Source organism: Volvox carteri, assembly GCF_000143455.1.
Source record: "Volvox carteri f. nagariensis unplaced genomic scaffold VOLCAscaffold_80, whole genome shotgun sequence".
Lineage (NCBI taxonomy): Eukaryota > Viridiplantae > Chlorophyta > Chlorophyceae > Chlamydomonadales > Volvocaceae > Volvox > Volvox carteri.
Genome location: NW_003307623.1, coordinates 88,356 through 104,160, shown reverse-complemented (window position 1 = coordinate 104,160; position 15,805 = coordinate 88,356). Strand labels below are relative to the sequence as shown.

The window sequence follows — 15,805 nt, the reverse complement described above, 5'->3', positions numbered from 1 at the left end:
CCCGCTGCGGGCCCCCTAAGCCCACCTACCCGCCGCCGCCGCCGCCGCAGCCACCGCCGTGACCCCGTGAGCGAGTATCGCTCCAGGGCAGGGTGGTGCAGACTGCTGCTCCCGCATGCGCACCCCGCGCTGTCTCGTGAGCTGCTGCAGCTCCTCCAACGCCCACACCACAACCCGGGGCCTGCGCCACCGTAGCCGTAACCGTCTTCGTGGCCTGACGAAGCACCGCACTGCCGCACACCGGGATGGCGGCGACACTCCCCTCGACCGACCAACCGACTGACCGAGCCTGCTGTCACCGGGCTGGCTGTTGCCATTATTATTGCTGTTGTTGTTGACGGGGTGTTACAATGTGGCAGCTCGTCCTGAGAAAGGACGAGCAACGGGGGCCCCTGACCGGACAGAAACACAGCGCAGGGCAGGGCGCGCGGCTGTGCATTCGTCCGTCCGTCCGTCCATTGTTGTTGTAGTAGTTGTTGTCCACGCTGTGCGTTGCTATCATTGCGCCATCTGGGTCACTGCCACCACCGCCACCACCAGCACCACCAGCACCAGCACCAGCACCACAAGCAGCACTAGCGCTCGGATGCCCCTGTTGTTGTTGTTGTTGCCCAGATGGCCCGGGAGACAGCGCGCGCCTGGGCGTCCCCCCCCCGCCGCCGCTGCCGGCACGGCAGTAGCCCCAGCTGGCCTCCAACTCGCCAACCGCCCCCAACAAGCCCCCGGGGAACGTAGTCGTCGTGTGGAGGCCGTACAGTGGCTCGAGGGCGGGAGTGGATGAAGCGGCTCTGGGGACTGGTGGCGGCGGTTGCCGGGAGGACGGGAGGACGGGACAGCAATGGGGCGGTTGCCGGGAGATACACCTCCAGCATACCCATACCTGGAGTCAACGAAACGCAGCAACGCCACCCTTTGTGCTCCTCCCTTTCTTCCCACCAACACTGGTAGTGCTATACCAACCCAACCGCACCACTGCCCTCCTCTCCCCTTCTTTCCCACGCGCCCACCTCCATGTGGCGACCTAACAACAGGCTAGGGGACACACACCCGCCGCGGGACTTACACGCAGCTCCGCCTTCGCGATCGACAGCGCTGTGAGCTCAGGGTACGGCAGTGGCGGGCGCCCCGCCGCCGACAGCAGCGAAACTACGGGGGGGCTATCGGCGCAGCTCTCTTCTATCTCCCCCTCCACCTCCTCCTCCCGCTGCTTGTGCTTCTGCTGTGACTTTCTGGCCATGAGCTCTTCTTCTTCTCCTTCGTCTCTGGGCAGCAGGGGCTGTTCCATAGGGGTCCGTGAGGGAGCGGTGGAGTGGCAGGAGCTCTTCTGGTGGAGGGACTGGTGCATCCAGATCGGAGGGGGTGGGCGGTAGGAGTACTGCGGTGTCAGTCTGTGCAAACATCTGTGTGATGAGCAAACGGTGATGCCGCTGCTGTGGCTGGTGGGGAGGGAGAGGTCGGGACCGGTGCGATGGCGGAACGCCTGTGGGGCTGTATGTATGTCTGAAAGAGCAAAGCTGTCTTCAAGCTGCCCTCTGTGCCAACCTCCGTGGCCTCTTCACCTCTGTTGTCCCCCTCGATCCCTCAAGAGCCCGCAGCCCCCTCTCCTACTGGGAGGCACCTCGTCAGGTCAATCCCCATCCACCACCCCCCATCACCACAACCATCGCATGCAACCATCGCGGCAACCCCCGCCGGCTGCGAACAATGGTGCCGTTGCGAACCCATACCGCCCCGTTTGGGGACTCCAAACCCAACACTCATCACTCACCAAGCGCGCCTCTAAGCAGCCCGCTGTCGTCACCTTTCCGTCTCCACCTGCCCTGCACGCCTGGACCGGTGCCAGCACCGCTCCGCCGGCCAGGGCTTGGCGCCGACGCCACCTCAGGCGCGAGGCCATGCGATAGGCCGGTATGTCCGATGCTGCCTGAACCCCCTCCAGCACTGCGCACTCCGTGCTTTGGCACAGCTTCCGTGCGAATTCCCCAGTGGGGTGGCCGCCTATGCTCAAGGCCAGCAAGCTGGTGGCAGCGGTGACTGCGTCCGAAGGTCCCAGCGCCCTGGCGCCCTCAACCTGGGCGAGGTCGCGGCGCCGTATGGGCGCTGAGTCATATGGGCGCGGCAATGAACAGACCACTGCTCGGTTTGCTGTTGCTACAGAAGGTGGTGTGGGGCCTGCGTTGGCTGCGTGGAGAAGGAAGTCAGTCGGCGGAGGCACTGCAGCAGCAGAAGGGCTTGTGGCTGTGGGTGTGGCTGTGGCAGCGGTTGCGATGTGGCCGTTGCACGTATTCAGGGTTCCACCTGGGGAGGGGACAAGATGGATAGACGGGAAGACGACGGAGGCCCCACAGCGGGAGGTGAGGTACCGGCTCAGTTGTGTGTCATCAGTGGTGCAGTTTTGCTGCACAGCGTGGGGTCGGGGAACGGCAAGCGGCAAGCAATCGCGGCACAGCCCATGTCTAGGCAAGTCACCACGACGGGCGCCTGCCGCGTTCCGGAGCTTTGGCGCCCAACCGTATAATGATAACGAATGTTTATAGAATGATAAAGAAGTGGGTTAAGAGGGTTCAATCCACCTTGATTGTGATGGTCAGTAGGCAGAGCGGGCTCCAGTGGAGGGAATGTGTCCATAGATGGGTGTGTGGCTGGAGCAGAGCCGTCGTCTCCATTGAAACCCTCGCCATGAAAGCTGTCATTAGATGATGCGGCGCAGGGATTGCATCTGTCGCTGGCATAACCCTGTTTGCAGGTGACCGACAAAGACAGACGCGCCGTACCGTGCACCGTAAGTGCTGACGTCGCGCTAGCCCGCAGAGCCGGGCGGTAAGACGTCTCTGTGCGTTGTCGTCTCTCACGAGCATGCCTGACCCGATACAGAGTCTGTTCTCGTATGCTTGAGCCCAATACATGGGCAGGTGCGCCAATCAGCTCCGCGAGCACGACACGACGATGCATAGCATCTAGCAGCGGATAAGGAGATACAAACTGTGCATCTGCAAGCTCAAGCATATCCGTCTCCCTTGCAGCTGCCGCACCCATGTATCATTGCGCCCAAGCAAATAATGTAGACATTTTTTTCTGGACAATTAATACTTCAGCGACCTGCATTTTCACCCAAGTACTAATTTTTGTATTCTGCCAGGTCCGGGCAAGGACTCGACGTTCGCAATCCCGTGAAGTGGCTGGAGTGAAACAGATCTGAGTAAATGGAAAAATGGCTTAGCTGGAGAGCGCATTTATGCATATCCTGATGCATTACCGCTGCATTAGAGGTAGACCTCTCGGTATTAAACGGTACAACACCAAAGCAAAAATGAAAAACCTCGTATGAATCTTGACGTAGAAAATTTTGTGTATTCCTTTTGGTTCCGATAAAACGCGTACCCGTTCATAGTGGTGATTGCAGTCGAGAGGTAGCGGTATACGTACCGAGGTTTTGCGTACAGAAGCAGGTCCCCAATAAGCAGTTCCCCCATGCTCTTACAACTGATTACAGCATATAGGCACAGCATTGGGATGAGCTGGAGGGCTAAATGGAAAGGTTACTCCGGTGGCACTCACTGGGGTAATCCCCTTTGTAACAGTTAAGAGGGAACGAGCTGTAACCTTTCCAGCTTTAGGCTCCCCAGCTTTAGGCTCTCCAGCTTTAGGCTATTACGCTGTGTGGTCGTATTGCCTTACATTCAACATGCTGCTGCCACCTAAAGATGGCCCGCTTTCTGTGCTTCGCTATCACCTCAGCAATAGATAACCATCACCTACCATAACCCTTTGCCACGAGAACATGCCATCCATGTCCTGCCTCTTTGCTGACCTCGGTCCTGCCACAGCAGATCTACAAAGCTATCAGCTTGGTGCACATGCAGATTGCACGGAATCTCTAGGCTCTTGCCTTTATTAGTCCTTGCCTTTATCTCCTAATCTTGTAACACAGCGATGTGCTGAGGTTGTATGCAATACGTGCTCAAACAACAGCATCACTTCCATTCGTTACTTAGAGCCGGTACAGGGCTAATTTACAATTATAACAAGAAAGCCCCGCAACGAAGCACGCACCACACTTGTGATACTTTCGCCGCTCACAAGACCGCTGCGCATTCCAAGAGACGGCACGCTGCTCTGCCACAGCCGCCAGGCAAAAGCATTACGAACAACGCGTCCACAAAAGCCAAATACACAAGGTACCTCCGTTGCACCCGACATCCTCTCAGAGCCGCAGCAGCCAGGATCACGGCCCCCGGGGCTCGCGGCCAGCCGCGCAGGACTCCCCATAAGCTGTCCTAAACCGCCCTGGAAACCCCACCGGGAGCCACGGGGGTAAGAGGTTAAGAAACGCGTTGTTCGAGTCCCGAGAGCTCCTGCACAATTCGGCCAGGACTGCGTCATGGTGCAGCTCACAACTTCTTCACACGGCCGGCAACTATCACACCATATCCACATCACATCATGTTACAACAACCGCATCTGCGACTTCAGCCGCCAGCACTAAGATCAGCAACCGCTGCCCCAAGGGACGACGCCGACAAAGTCACGACGGCACGCAAGCAACAGCACGGGGGGCACAGTCGCCCGCATATTATCAAAAGTACAGAACAGGTGCAGGGAGTGCACCCTGCGGTGCCACCGCACAGAGACAAGAAGATCATCATCATCATCATCTTATGAACGGCACCAGCAGCAGCGCCGGCGACGTGCTGCACACAAGCGGGGGCAGAACCACACAGGTACAAGCGGGCAAGGAGAGCACAGTTACTCTCTCCCCTCTTATACAGTTCTGGCCACCTGCACGCCACCTTAGCAGAGGTGACTGCATAAGCGGGGAGGCCGGCGACGGGGCACAAACGACCCAAGCCAACATCCAGTTGCAGAACTCTTAACAGCCCACCGATGCTCGTCCCCCCGGTGTTTCCCACGGAGCCACAGGCAGATCCCGAAACCCACATCATGCCTGAAGACCACCCTGTGCAGTGGAAAGCGAAACTGGCAGTCAGGCACCCATCGAGAACAAGCTACCGGGATTTCGCCCCATCCCCGTCAGTGTGTCCGGAAAGTTGTACAAACCCCAAAGCGCGCGGCACGCTCTTACGACCCTCCTGATTCTGAAATACATGACACCCGCGCGTTACGGCAACAATGTCACCGCGTACTGCTTTTCTTTTTGCTACAAATACACTACGGCCAAAATGACATCTGCACGCCCTTCACCGCCACGCCCTTCCTTTTCTTATGCAACCACCACGACAAACCTCTTGCCATCAACACAAATGACGCCTTACAAATAACAACCTACACATTACCTGACATACAAACTGACAACGAAAGAAGCAAACCTAGTTTCCAAGCCAGCACCACGAAACCAGCCGACCAGGGAAAAAGGCGGGCTTCCTGGATGGCATCCTTGCCATTACAAGGTTCTAGCAAAAGCTGTTCCCATCATCGGGCTTGAACGGCCGACAGCGCCTTGTCGGCGGTTCAGATGTTGTCTACGCTGCTGGTGCTCCTGCTGCTGCAAGCACCCCAAGAGAAGGCTAGCTGCAAAAGCTGTCCCGCAAACCGCGCACGACCACGAGTCAAAACGCCACACAACAACACACCGCCTGCGATTATAAACGGCGCTAACGCTAACCTCAACCGATGGCAACCAACTGCGCAGACCGGAGAGAAACAAAGACGCCCAAGCGCCTGCCTGTCAAGGCAGGTGCAGGTAGCCCTTGGCATACGCAGAAAAAACCTCACCGTCTCGCAAAAAACTCGCATTCACATGGGACTGCCGGAGCTCAAAGCTCAACACCAGGGCGAGCTGACAAACCGTAGTGCACCGTAGTACAAATCCTGAATACCCCCCCATAGGACCTCCAGCCGGATCCAGACTGGCCTTAACAAGCATCCCCTCTTCCTAGTATGGGTCTGGGGCCCGAGAGCCTGACTGTCCGAATTGCTTCATGCTTCAGATCACTCCCATCCGTTCTCACAGCGCTGGGCGTTCCAGTAGTGGAAAAGAAAAGCTGATTCCCGCGGCGGGCCTGATGCTTGTTTCTGGAGCCACTCTCCCCTAGCCTTCCCCAACACTGCAGAAGGGCCGCCTCTGTGCACCTCTCTGCGCAGGCCGGCCACCCGGCTCTGGTCCCCTTACATGCCGAATGGCAGGGTTGGAGATGTCGGAACCTCCAAAAGCGCCTGGTCTTGATCCTTGCGTGCTACGCCATTGGCGGGTGGCGCTGCCTGTCTGCCGCCCAGCCTGCTGGCTGGCACGCTTACAGCAGCAAACATTCCGCAGGTTATCAACGCAGCAAACATGGCAACGATAACTACTTGGGTAGCACATTGAAAGCCGACAACAACCAGCCAGCCAAGCGCGGTGCCTTCGTTCCAAGGGCCGCACATCAGTACACCAGTACGTCAGTATACCAGTACCATCTACCAGCAGCAGCTGAAACTCCCAAGGGAGAAAGGGGGGAGTACGCCCGGCAACGCTCGTGCGCGCCCGCCCGCTCGGCTGCACGTGTCGCCATACCTGTCAATCCTGCACAACTGTCTGTCCGCTGTGGAGTAGAGGAGGTAGCTACACACAGATAATCCACCTGGCGCGCAATTCACCCCTTAGCCCTTACCAACTTTACCCCTACCAGCCGTTCCGTTACGACTGCAGGTCTCGTGCAGGTCGCGGGCTCTCTTGTCGCGGTGGGCTGCAGGTCACAGTGGGCAGTGCGTTTCCGCCGACTCCACCCCAGGTCCGCCGCTAGCTCGCTGCCTAGAGTGGTGGTGAATATGGTGAATAGCATCCGCTGTGTGGCTGCTCACCCGCACATCAGTATCATAGCAATGACGTGGCCGCTGGAAGCGATCATCCGTCATCGCGCAGGGACCCATGACGTGCGCAGGCAGGGTACACTCAGGGGCCTCAGGGGCCTTCCTTACTCCGCAATCCTGAACTCAACGCCCATCCATTCCTTCATCTGCTCGTACGTCACAAACGCAATTGCTATCGATGGCACAACTTTCAGGTAGTTCGGCCACAGCCCCTGCAAGGCAATTGAGCGCATGGAGCGGAAGAGGACCGCTTAAGGGTTGCGAAGAGGGCAGAGGTTGGCCGTTTAACGCCATGCGCATGCGGACCCCCAATCCCTTCAGGCCCACCCAGAGGATCACCAGAGCCGGGCACACCGGTACGCAATAGTAAACAATTCATATCCTCCTCACATCCTCACATATGCCGCCCCCATTTCGCCATTTATACCTTAAAGAGCGCCTGGACGCCCTCCTCCCGCACCGTCCGCACAAAGCAGTCCACCATTCCCCGGTACACCACCACGTCACCCGCGTGGCTGTGCAGGTCCTTAGCGCCCTGCCACCCAGACATCTGCGCAGCGGTGGGGATCAAATCCAGAACAGATGCCAGAACACATAAGCCCGAGTGTATACGTGGCCGTGGATACATTTGCCCACCTGCATCGCCAACCTGGCGCTCAGGATAGCGCTTGGCTGCTTTGCATATCTGTGCGCAGTCAGCCGCCACTGTCAACAGCGCACAACCGCAGCCGTTTAAATGCCCATGTTTGCCGCCTTGCCCCCTGGCGAATGCACTACAAGGCCCGCTACCCCCGTGAGTGACGTACATACATACATACATACCTGCAGGCGACGTCGCGCCACGTCGAAGGGGTACGCCACCGTCTGACCCATCGACCCCGCCATGGCGCCGCATCCCAGCCTCGTCACGATGCTTAGCTCGCGCTCGTCCCGCATCCCTTCAGGTGTTGTTGAGCAAGGGGGCGGGGGAGGGAGCGGCCCAGCAACGAGTACCAGGGATGCGTTTGTCGTGATACCATGATGTCGCACTTGCAGCAATGGAAGGCAGCAGCTGGGCGGTGCTTGCTAAAGTTCGAGGGCTCGCCGTGGTAGCAACAGAAAGTCCCACCCAAGAGCTTAACGAACCCCATAGTAACGGCGCACAAGAAGAGCTTGAGCCCACAACCTTTACCGTCTTTACCCTATGCCCATTAAGAACCTTAAGGGAAGGGAGGCCAGGGTAAAAAGGCCAAGGCACACAGCCAAGTAAGGAGAGACACACCGGTCTGCACAGGTGTGCCTACACCACCGGTGACCATCCGACTGGTAGCTCACCGTACTGCTTCATGAGCCCCGCCTTCAGGGTTTCGTACACTGCAAAGTTGAGACCCACGTAGGGCACCACGCCGATGACGCTGGGAAGCCATCCCCGGTACAGCGCCAGAGGGCCCTCCTGCGTTGTAATACGGTGGTATGTGACCTTACAGTACATCACAGCAGTCCAAGGGATTGCGGCCTGGCCACGTACATCATCGCAACTGTCCAATACATAGCGGCCTTGCCGCGACGTACATCGCAACATTCTGAAATGCAACAGGACCGGGTACAGGTCTCTCCTCTGAGAGGGAGAGCGGCCGCCGAACTCCCCCAGTCAGTCCCCCAAGCTGGCGATTGGAAACCCACGAGGGTCGCCATCCCTGGAGCGTGCAGGAGACATGCCACCCTCTTCAAGCCCATCCCAACACTTACCTGTGAAACAATCATCCGCGTCGCATGCACGATACCCCGGTACTGCTGGTTGCGTCCCTCCTGCACCGTGAGCCGACCGCGAACCATGTCCAGTGGGTATGTCGCGCTCATTGCGATGATCCCCGCACAGGCGCCGGCCAGCAGGCGCAGCGTGGGCGTCAACTCGCCGCTTCCTGTAGTTGACCGGTAGTGGTCTGACATTTCCCTGGAGTGGAGATGGCAGTAATGCCGGCAGTGGTTGAGGGGAGGCCATCTAGCGGACGTATTTGGTAGAGAGAAGTTTACCTAAGCAGGCGGGGGTGTTGTACAATGTACACTATCCGAACGGCCCACAAGCAGCGCAGGCGACTGGTATGGACCATCCCGGACCGACCTGCTTAGCTGCTCGTAAGTCAAGAACTTCACCGCAGAGTTTGGTATGATGCGGACGCAATTCGTCCAGTTGCCCTTCATCATTCCCCGCACGCCTTCCGTCCGCGCCATATGAACAAGCCCCTGCAAGGCGAGAGCAAGCTCATACCTTGTAACGCTGATCTACATCACGTTGTTAAGATCACACCTACCAACATAAACCACCGCCGCCCGATCCAAGTCGATGTCAAGGATAGGCTCACCTGCCAAACCCCACGGTAAATCTTTTCATTACCCTGGACCTGCATAAGAATTTTTAGACGTTCTAGCGGAGCCACAGCCGTCCGCGACCTGCATCCGTCAGATGAGACGTTCTTAGGCTTTGTAAAGCAGTAAACAGGTCCTGGGTTGAAGCAAGCATATCTTCCTCTAAACTTACAAGCCACCGGCAACTCCCCCTGCTACTAGTGATTTGCATAACGAAGCGAACGAAGGGCGCGTTCCCGGCATCGCTGTTGGGGGCTGCTGCGACGCCCGCTGTTGATTAGCCCCATCCTCCACACAGTTGCTCATGCTCAATGTTGCAGCAGCTGACATATCGCAGCCACAGCTGTAAGCAGGCTCTGAACAGGTCAGTCTCGTAGAACCTGTGTTTCTGGCCGCTAGACGGGAGCCTGCTTAACCGTCAGCGGCTCTCCTAAGCGCAAGCTACGTGCTAAGAGGGCTGCAGAGAGCACCGCAGCAGCGCTCCACTGGCAGCACTAAACCACAGGGACCAACATATTGTAAGATGGTACACTACGCGATATGATTTGATTTAGCAGCACCGGACGATAGAGAATGTAATGCAATAATTGGATTACAAAAACACCATGTTGTCACTGCCAAATAAGCAAAAATCCATGAGATGGCCGTGTGGGCATGAGGGCTAAATCTCCAACTCCGAAGCCAACACACCGTAACCTGAACCCATAATCAGATAAACATAAATGCTTTGCTAATATGTTGCCACTCCCAACCACTGATCCGTACGCGACGGCGATGTCCCACGCCCTTGGCCACGCCACAATGTCAGGTCGTTCCGCCCTGGTCATCGCGCAGATCAAACAGGGCCCCAAGAAAGCCAATACTTTCCATGGATGTCACTTTGAGCCAATAAAGTCAGGGTGTTCCGAGAAGTAAAAAGTACGGCTGTCGTGCCGTACAGGACGCGCTAGAGGTTTAGATCCTAGTCGCAGCAGCGCTTCCTCCACACGGCCCATGGGCTCTTGGCGCTCTCCAGCCGGCTTGCGGCTCCTGCCTGACGCGGAGCCCGTTGGGGCATCGTCTTCAGCCTGCTGCATCAACGGAAATGCATGTTAGTGAGCAACGTCTATATCAACACGTTGTTACACAAGCCCCCCTAGCTCCCCCCTTCGCCCTCGCCGTCATTCCATCCTCTCCCCCAACCCCCACTCCCCATCCCCCTGCGCACTGCACCTAATCGTCATGCCTCCGCAACTCATAGTCGCCAATACGGCACCCGGCGCGAGCCACCACATTCGAACGACATCCTGCACGCTGTCGAACCCCTAACTCATCTTGTGTATTAACCCTTGATGCACCAACTCCCCTCCCGAACCCCGATGGAAATGCAGTAAAAGTAGCAGTATGAACAATTGAAAGTACCCACCCAACGGATGTCGTACAACCCACACGTACGACCGACTAACAACGACATGCCCGTTGACAGAAGATTGGCATGGTGGATTAATTAGTAGCTCGTAAGTATACAGATGCCGTACCTGCTGCGTGCCGGTGTATCCCCCAAGCAGGTTGTTCCGTGTGGCGGTGGCGGTGTCGAGCGACTGCAGCAGCCACGAGGGCGGTGGAGCCAAAGGAAGCGGCGGGATGTCCAGGAGGGGGTCGACGACTCGCTCCCGCTCCGCCGCCAAGCCGTACACCTGTCGGAGACTGGTGGAGGCGGGGGCCCTGCCGCCAGCAGCTCTCCGCGCCGCCGCCGCCGCTGCAGCTGCGGCTGGAGCAGCCACCTTCGAGGGGGAGCGGAGGGGCGTTCCCCTCCGAGCGGTGGTGGTGGTGGCGGTGGCGGCGGTGGTGTTAACTCCCGCCTCATCACGGCGGCGGCGGGCTGGGGCCCCCTCCGCCCTCAGAAGACCGGTCCCGCTGCCGACAGCCGCCGACTGTATGCGGACCGATGAAGAGTGAGGCAGGCGGAATACGAGAGCGGCATGCTTACTACCCCCTCACCGCCTCACACCCGCACAACCTCCACCACCAACCCAGGGTGGCTGAAGAATGTCGCCAGGAGGAGGAGGAGGAGGAGGAGGAGGAGGAGGTGAAACGAAGTAGGCCCGGAAGGGGGAGGAGAGTTAGGATTCAGCTGCCTGCATCATCACCGGCCTACAACCCCACAACCCCTCCCAGCCACCAACTGACTGACACCTTCCCCCACCTCCCAGCCCCATACACACATCGTGTCACCACCACCACCACCACCACCACCTCGAGGAGGAGGAGGAGGAGGAGCGGAAGGGGAGGGGCTTCCAGGAGGGAGGGCTTCACCTTCAGCGGGTAGCCCAGATCATCCGCGTCTTCAATACCCCAGGGATCCTCCTCGTCGCTGCTACTGTCCCACGGGTCGCTCCCAGCCGCCGCTGCCGCTCCTCCAGGGCCACTTCCACTGCGGCGGCTCCGCAGCGCAGCCTGAGGGAACGCCGCTGGCGGCGCCGCTGCCATCGTACCCATGTATGAGGCGGCCTTATCGCCCCCAGGCTCCTCCTCCTCCTTGCCGTGACCATCGTCATCATCGGCGCCATCATCATCGTCGTCGCCAGATAGCAATCCGAACCTGTCCAGGAAGGCTACCGCCCCTCCGGTCCCCCGAGCCACGAGGGAGCCAGCATTCCCCCGGCCGCCACCGCCGCCGCCGCCGCCACTGCTGCGGACACCGCTACCCAGTACGGCAACCACAGAGTGCTCCGAAAGCAATTGGCCGGAGCCGGCAGCAGCAGTTGCCGTACTCGTGGGCGCCGCCGCCGCGGTGTCCGTACTTTGTGCTGGGGGTGTTGCCGCAACAGTGAGTGCAATGTGCGCCGCCGTCATCATATTTGCCGTCATGCTGGGTACGGCAGAGGTACGGGGGGGTGGTGCAATTGGCGGCGGGGTAGTGTTGTCCAACAGCGGGATTTCCGTGGCGACGTGGCCAACGGCAGAGACATGTACGGCAGTAGCGACTGTGCGTCCAATCTGAGTGCCTCCCCAATTTTGCGCTGTTGTTGTACGGGTACCGCCGCCGCCGCTGTCGTACTTGCCGGCGGCGCCGCTGTGCATCTCAAACCGCTGTGCTCGCGTCGATGCCGGCCCGCCTGCACGTGATGCAACCCTAGTCCGCTGCGTCGTGCCGCTGCTGGCTGCTGTTTCCCCAAATGCCGTCGCCGCCTGCACCGCAGCGGCACCGACTGCCGCCGCCGCCAGAAGCGCCTCCGTGCGCTCCGCGTGGCTCTCCCTGCGCCACGGCGGCGGCGGCTTTTGTGGCGGCTCCGCCGATATGGCCGTGGCGTCGCCGGTGCCACTCCCGTTGCTCCGCCCATCCTCTGCTCCGCCCTGCTCGGCGGTGGCGCGAGCTCGGCCGTGGCTGCGGCGGCGGCGGCTTGCCGTGGCGGCCGCAACGGAGGAGGCCCACGTACCTGATAAGTCCCGTCCGGCAATCTCCGGCTGCTGCAGGCGCCGCACCCGGCCCGTGTACGGCACTTCATTGGGCAAGCGCATCATGGCGGTTGCGGCGCGTGTCACTGCTGCCGGCCGCGGTTGCGGTTGCGGTTGCGGTGGTGGTGGCAGAGGGTTTGCAGGTGCTTTTGATGCTGCTGATCTCGCCGCCGCCGCGGCCTCCGTGTCTTCCTGTGCCCCATCTGTCTGAGCCGTCGCTGCCGGCCCCCCCGGCGACATCACTAACGCCGGTTGTTGTACAGCGTCATCGTGGTGGTGTCGCCTCCTTCCGCCCGCCGCTTCATTACCCGGCTGCAGGTCTGGACGCCGCAGCAGGTCCACCGCCGCCGCCGCGCTGTGGCCCAGCCCTGACGGCGCCGCCATGGACCCCTGATGATGGAGAAGGACATTGTTGTCATCACTCGCTCACTAGCTCGCCCACCACTGTGAGGTGCGCTATGACGACAGGTCAGCGGCGGGTGCGGCGGATGCTATATATACATCTAGTGACACCTACCTTCGTCATTTATGTCACATCCTTACAGCCCCCTCTCCTCCACCTCCACCTCCACCTCTACTCAGGAAATACTGCGTCATAGCGTCATCGCGTCATCATCATGATCTGATCTGATCACTGTTTGGATCTGTCCTGCAGGATTCCCCCCTCCTCTCTCTCTCTCTCTCCCTGACGTCATCCTCCAAGTCGCAAACACATTCATCTCTCCCCCCAACCGGCATACCGTACCTGCGGACCACAAGCCGCCGGCCGCACCACCAACAGAGCTGGATGGCCATGCCCGTGCTCGCTGCCGTACGACGTCATTGCCGTACTGGCGGTAATGCATCACTACAAGCCCCGCCGCCTGATTTTCTTGGGCCGTCACCGGGGCCACCATCGCCACCTTTTGTGGTGGGGGGGGGAGGGGCGGGGGGGGGCCCGTAGGGTATTTCCCGGGGAGGGGGAGGGGGAGAGGGGAGGGGGATCTCTGAATAAAGCCCACCGGTATTATCCTTAACGAACATACCGGTCAGCCGTTGTCTATTAGAAACCCTTTCCTGTCTTTATCAGGATACAAACCTGATCAGAGTGAAGAATGGAGTTTGCCCCGGATTCGCATCCGGATCCAGAATCCGCCTCAGCTGCCGAGTCAACTGGCGCCGCCGTCATGCCGTACTGCTCCTCGCCGTCCGCGTCATAGCTGCCCATATCTCCCCCGCCGCCACCATGGCCGTCCTCGCCATCCTCTTCTTCCGCAACGCCCTCATCGTACAAGTAATGTCCGACGCTGCCGTACGAACTGCTTGCGACAGGGGACAGCACCGGTATAGCTACTGCAGAGGGAACACATGGCGCATGTGGGCCATTACCGTACTTATGTACGGCAAAATGGCTGCCGTACTCATCCTCCGCGGCGGCGATGGCGGCTCGTCCGGCAGCGGTGCAGAGCTCCAACTCTTGCAGCGCTTCAGCCAGTTCCGCCGTACACGCTGCCCCTGCGAGACCAGAGGCCTTAGCGACTCCGTACGGCATGTCTTGCCACTGAACCGCCGCCACCGCCGCCGCCGCCGCTGTGTCAGGGCCATCCGCGGTCTGCAGCTCGTGCGGCAAGTAGGCTCCTAGCTCATGGATGCCCAACTACAAGCGGTACGAGGTTCAGTACGGCATACAATAGGGGGCCACGGCGGGCGTCAGCGCGTACGTACGTACGTACAAACCGGAGCGGCAGAACTCTGCGGCAGTACTCATCCCCTTGCAGCACTCCCCCCCCAGCTCCGTTCCCCGGCCCGGAGACCTGCGCTTCCCAACCCGTACATCCGTACATCCGTACGTAAAAGTCCAAGTACCTGAGGCGCCGCTACAATAACCTCAGCGATCTCTTCGATCTGGATTCGACGCCGTATGGCCGCCGCCTCCGCTGACGGGTCGTGCAACCGCCGCATTGCCGCCCCCCCTTCCCCCTCCGCCGCCCCCTCCTCCGCCAGCTCTGCAGCACGCCGCCTGCGGGAATACCGCCAGTTGTTGCAGTAACGATACGGCAAAATTTCACGTTTGCTGTCGTACCGCAGTGCACTGCTATCGTACGGTGACTGTCGTGCGCACACAGGTCAAGGTGTTTCAGATGTCATAACCGGCTAATTCATCTCCCTCTTCCCCGCCACCAACTCCCCGCCGCCAACTCACGCCACTTTTCCGGGCCACAGGTCTCCCCCCTCGGTTTCATTGAGAGGCACGCCGCCGCGTTGCCGTCGTGGGTAGTGCGGCTTGGACAAGGGCGCTGACCTGGACAATGGCAATTTGGCGGAGAGGGGAGGGGAGGGAATCGGGGTCCGGCTTCCTGACTTTCATGAACTGGGTCGGAACTGAATGGTTCTATTTGCTGGTTGTTAAAACGGTAAAAACTGTTTCATTGAATTTCATTTAATTCTTCGGTCTTGGATGAAGCAATTGTGTTTGTTGCAATTGGCGGGTTCGGGTCGGGTGGGAAAACAGCTCTCAGTTCTCAGAACAGTGCCGAAGCCCCATGCACTGCACTGCAGTGCAGTGCAGCCCCATCACTTCCCCGCTGCCGCTCCATCACTTTTTAAGCCCCTTTCCTCCCAGCAGCCGATGCATCTTTCCGGGTGGTTTTCCCTTCCTCCCCCCCACCACACCGCCACAGCCGCCTCACCCACCCCAGCCTCCGAGGCTCCTGGCCGCTCACCACCACTCGCAGCTTGGCGATGGTGCGACTGGCCTCGTCCAGAGCAGCGAGGTGCCGTACTACCCTGTGTGTGTGGGGGGGTCGCCAACATTGCAGTGGCAGTTGGATCAGTGGAGAGATGGGGGGAAGAGTGGGTGGTCGCGGGAGTGTGGTGGAGGGGAGGGTGGGGAGGAGAGGTGGAAAACTTACATAAATTGGCTCTGGTGCGGGGTGAAGGTGTACGGGGTACGGAAAGTACCCACTTCCCGACATCCTATCCACCCATGGTGGTGGTGGTGGGGAAGGGGTACTGGCACTGATGGAGCCGCCCCTGAACAACAGCAACAGATTCAGAGACACACCGAAACACACACGGGCCCGCAACATCACCGGCACCACCACCATCACCGCCGTTACGGAAGGGGGCTCCATTCCTTGAGGATTTGGGCTTTGCCGCGGCTTGTGCTCGCCCCCGGGCAGCGGCCGCCGCCAGCTGAGCCTTGACCCGGATATTGCGTGACATGACCGGGTTG

General features: G+C 59.6%; 2 protein-coding genes across 2 annotated transcripts; both read right to left on the bottom strand.

Annotated features, from left to right (window-relative positions):
• Positions 1–498: 498 nt before the first annotated feature.
• On the bottom strand, positions 499–2,952 carry VOLCADRAFT_98953 (uncharacterized protein; the record flags this gene model as incomplete). Its single annotated transcript, XM_002957784.1, has 4 exons — positions 499–795; positions 1,064–1,276; positions 1,769–2,298; positions 2,775–2,952. The coding sequence occupies 4 exons, from the start codon at positions 2,950–2,952 to the stop codon at positions 499–501; spliced, it is 1,218 nt and encodes a 405-aa protein (XP_002957830.1).
• Positions 2,953–6,911: 3,959 nt separating this feature from the next.
• Positions 6,912–9,396, bottom strand: mitc10 (mitochondrial substrate carrier; the record flags this gene model as incomplete). The annotated part of the gene is made up of 8 exons (XM_002957783.1): positions 6,912–7,019; positions 7,235–7,357; positions 7,630–7,745; positions 8,122–8,239; positions 8,536–8,740; positions 8,909–9,030; positions 9,150–9,237; positions 9,326–9,396. The coding sequence occupies 8 exons, from the start codon at positions 9,394–9,396 to the stop codon at positions 6,912–6,914; spliced, it is 951 nt and encodes a 316-aa protein (XP_002957829.1).
• Between the last annotated feature and the right edge of the window lie 6,409 nt (positions 9,397–15,805).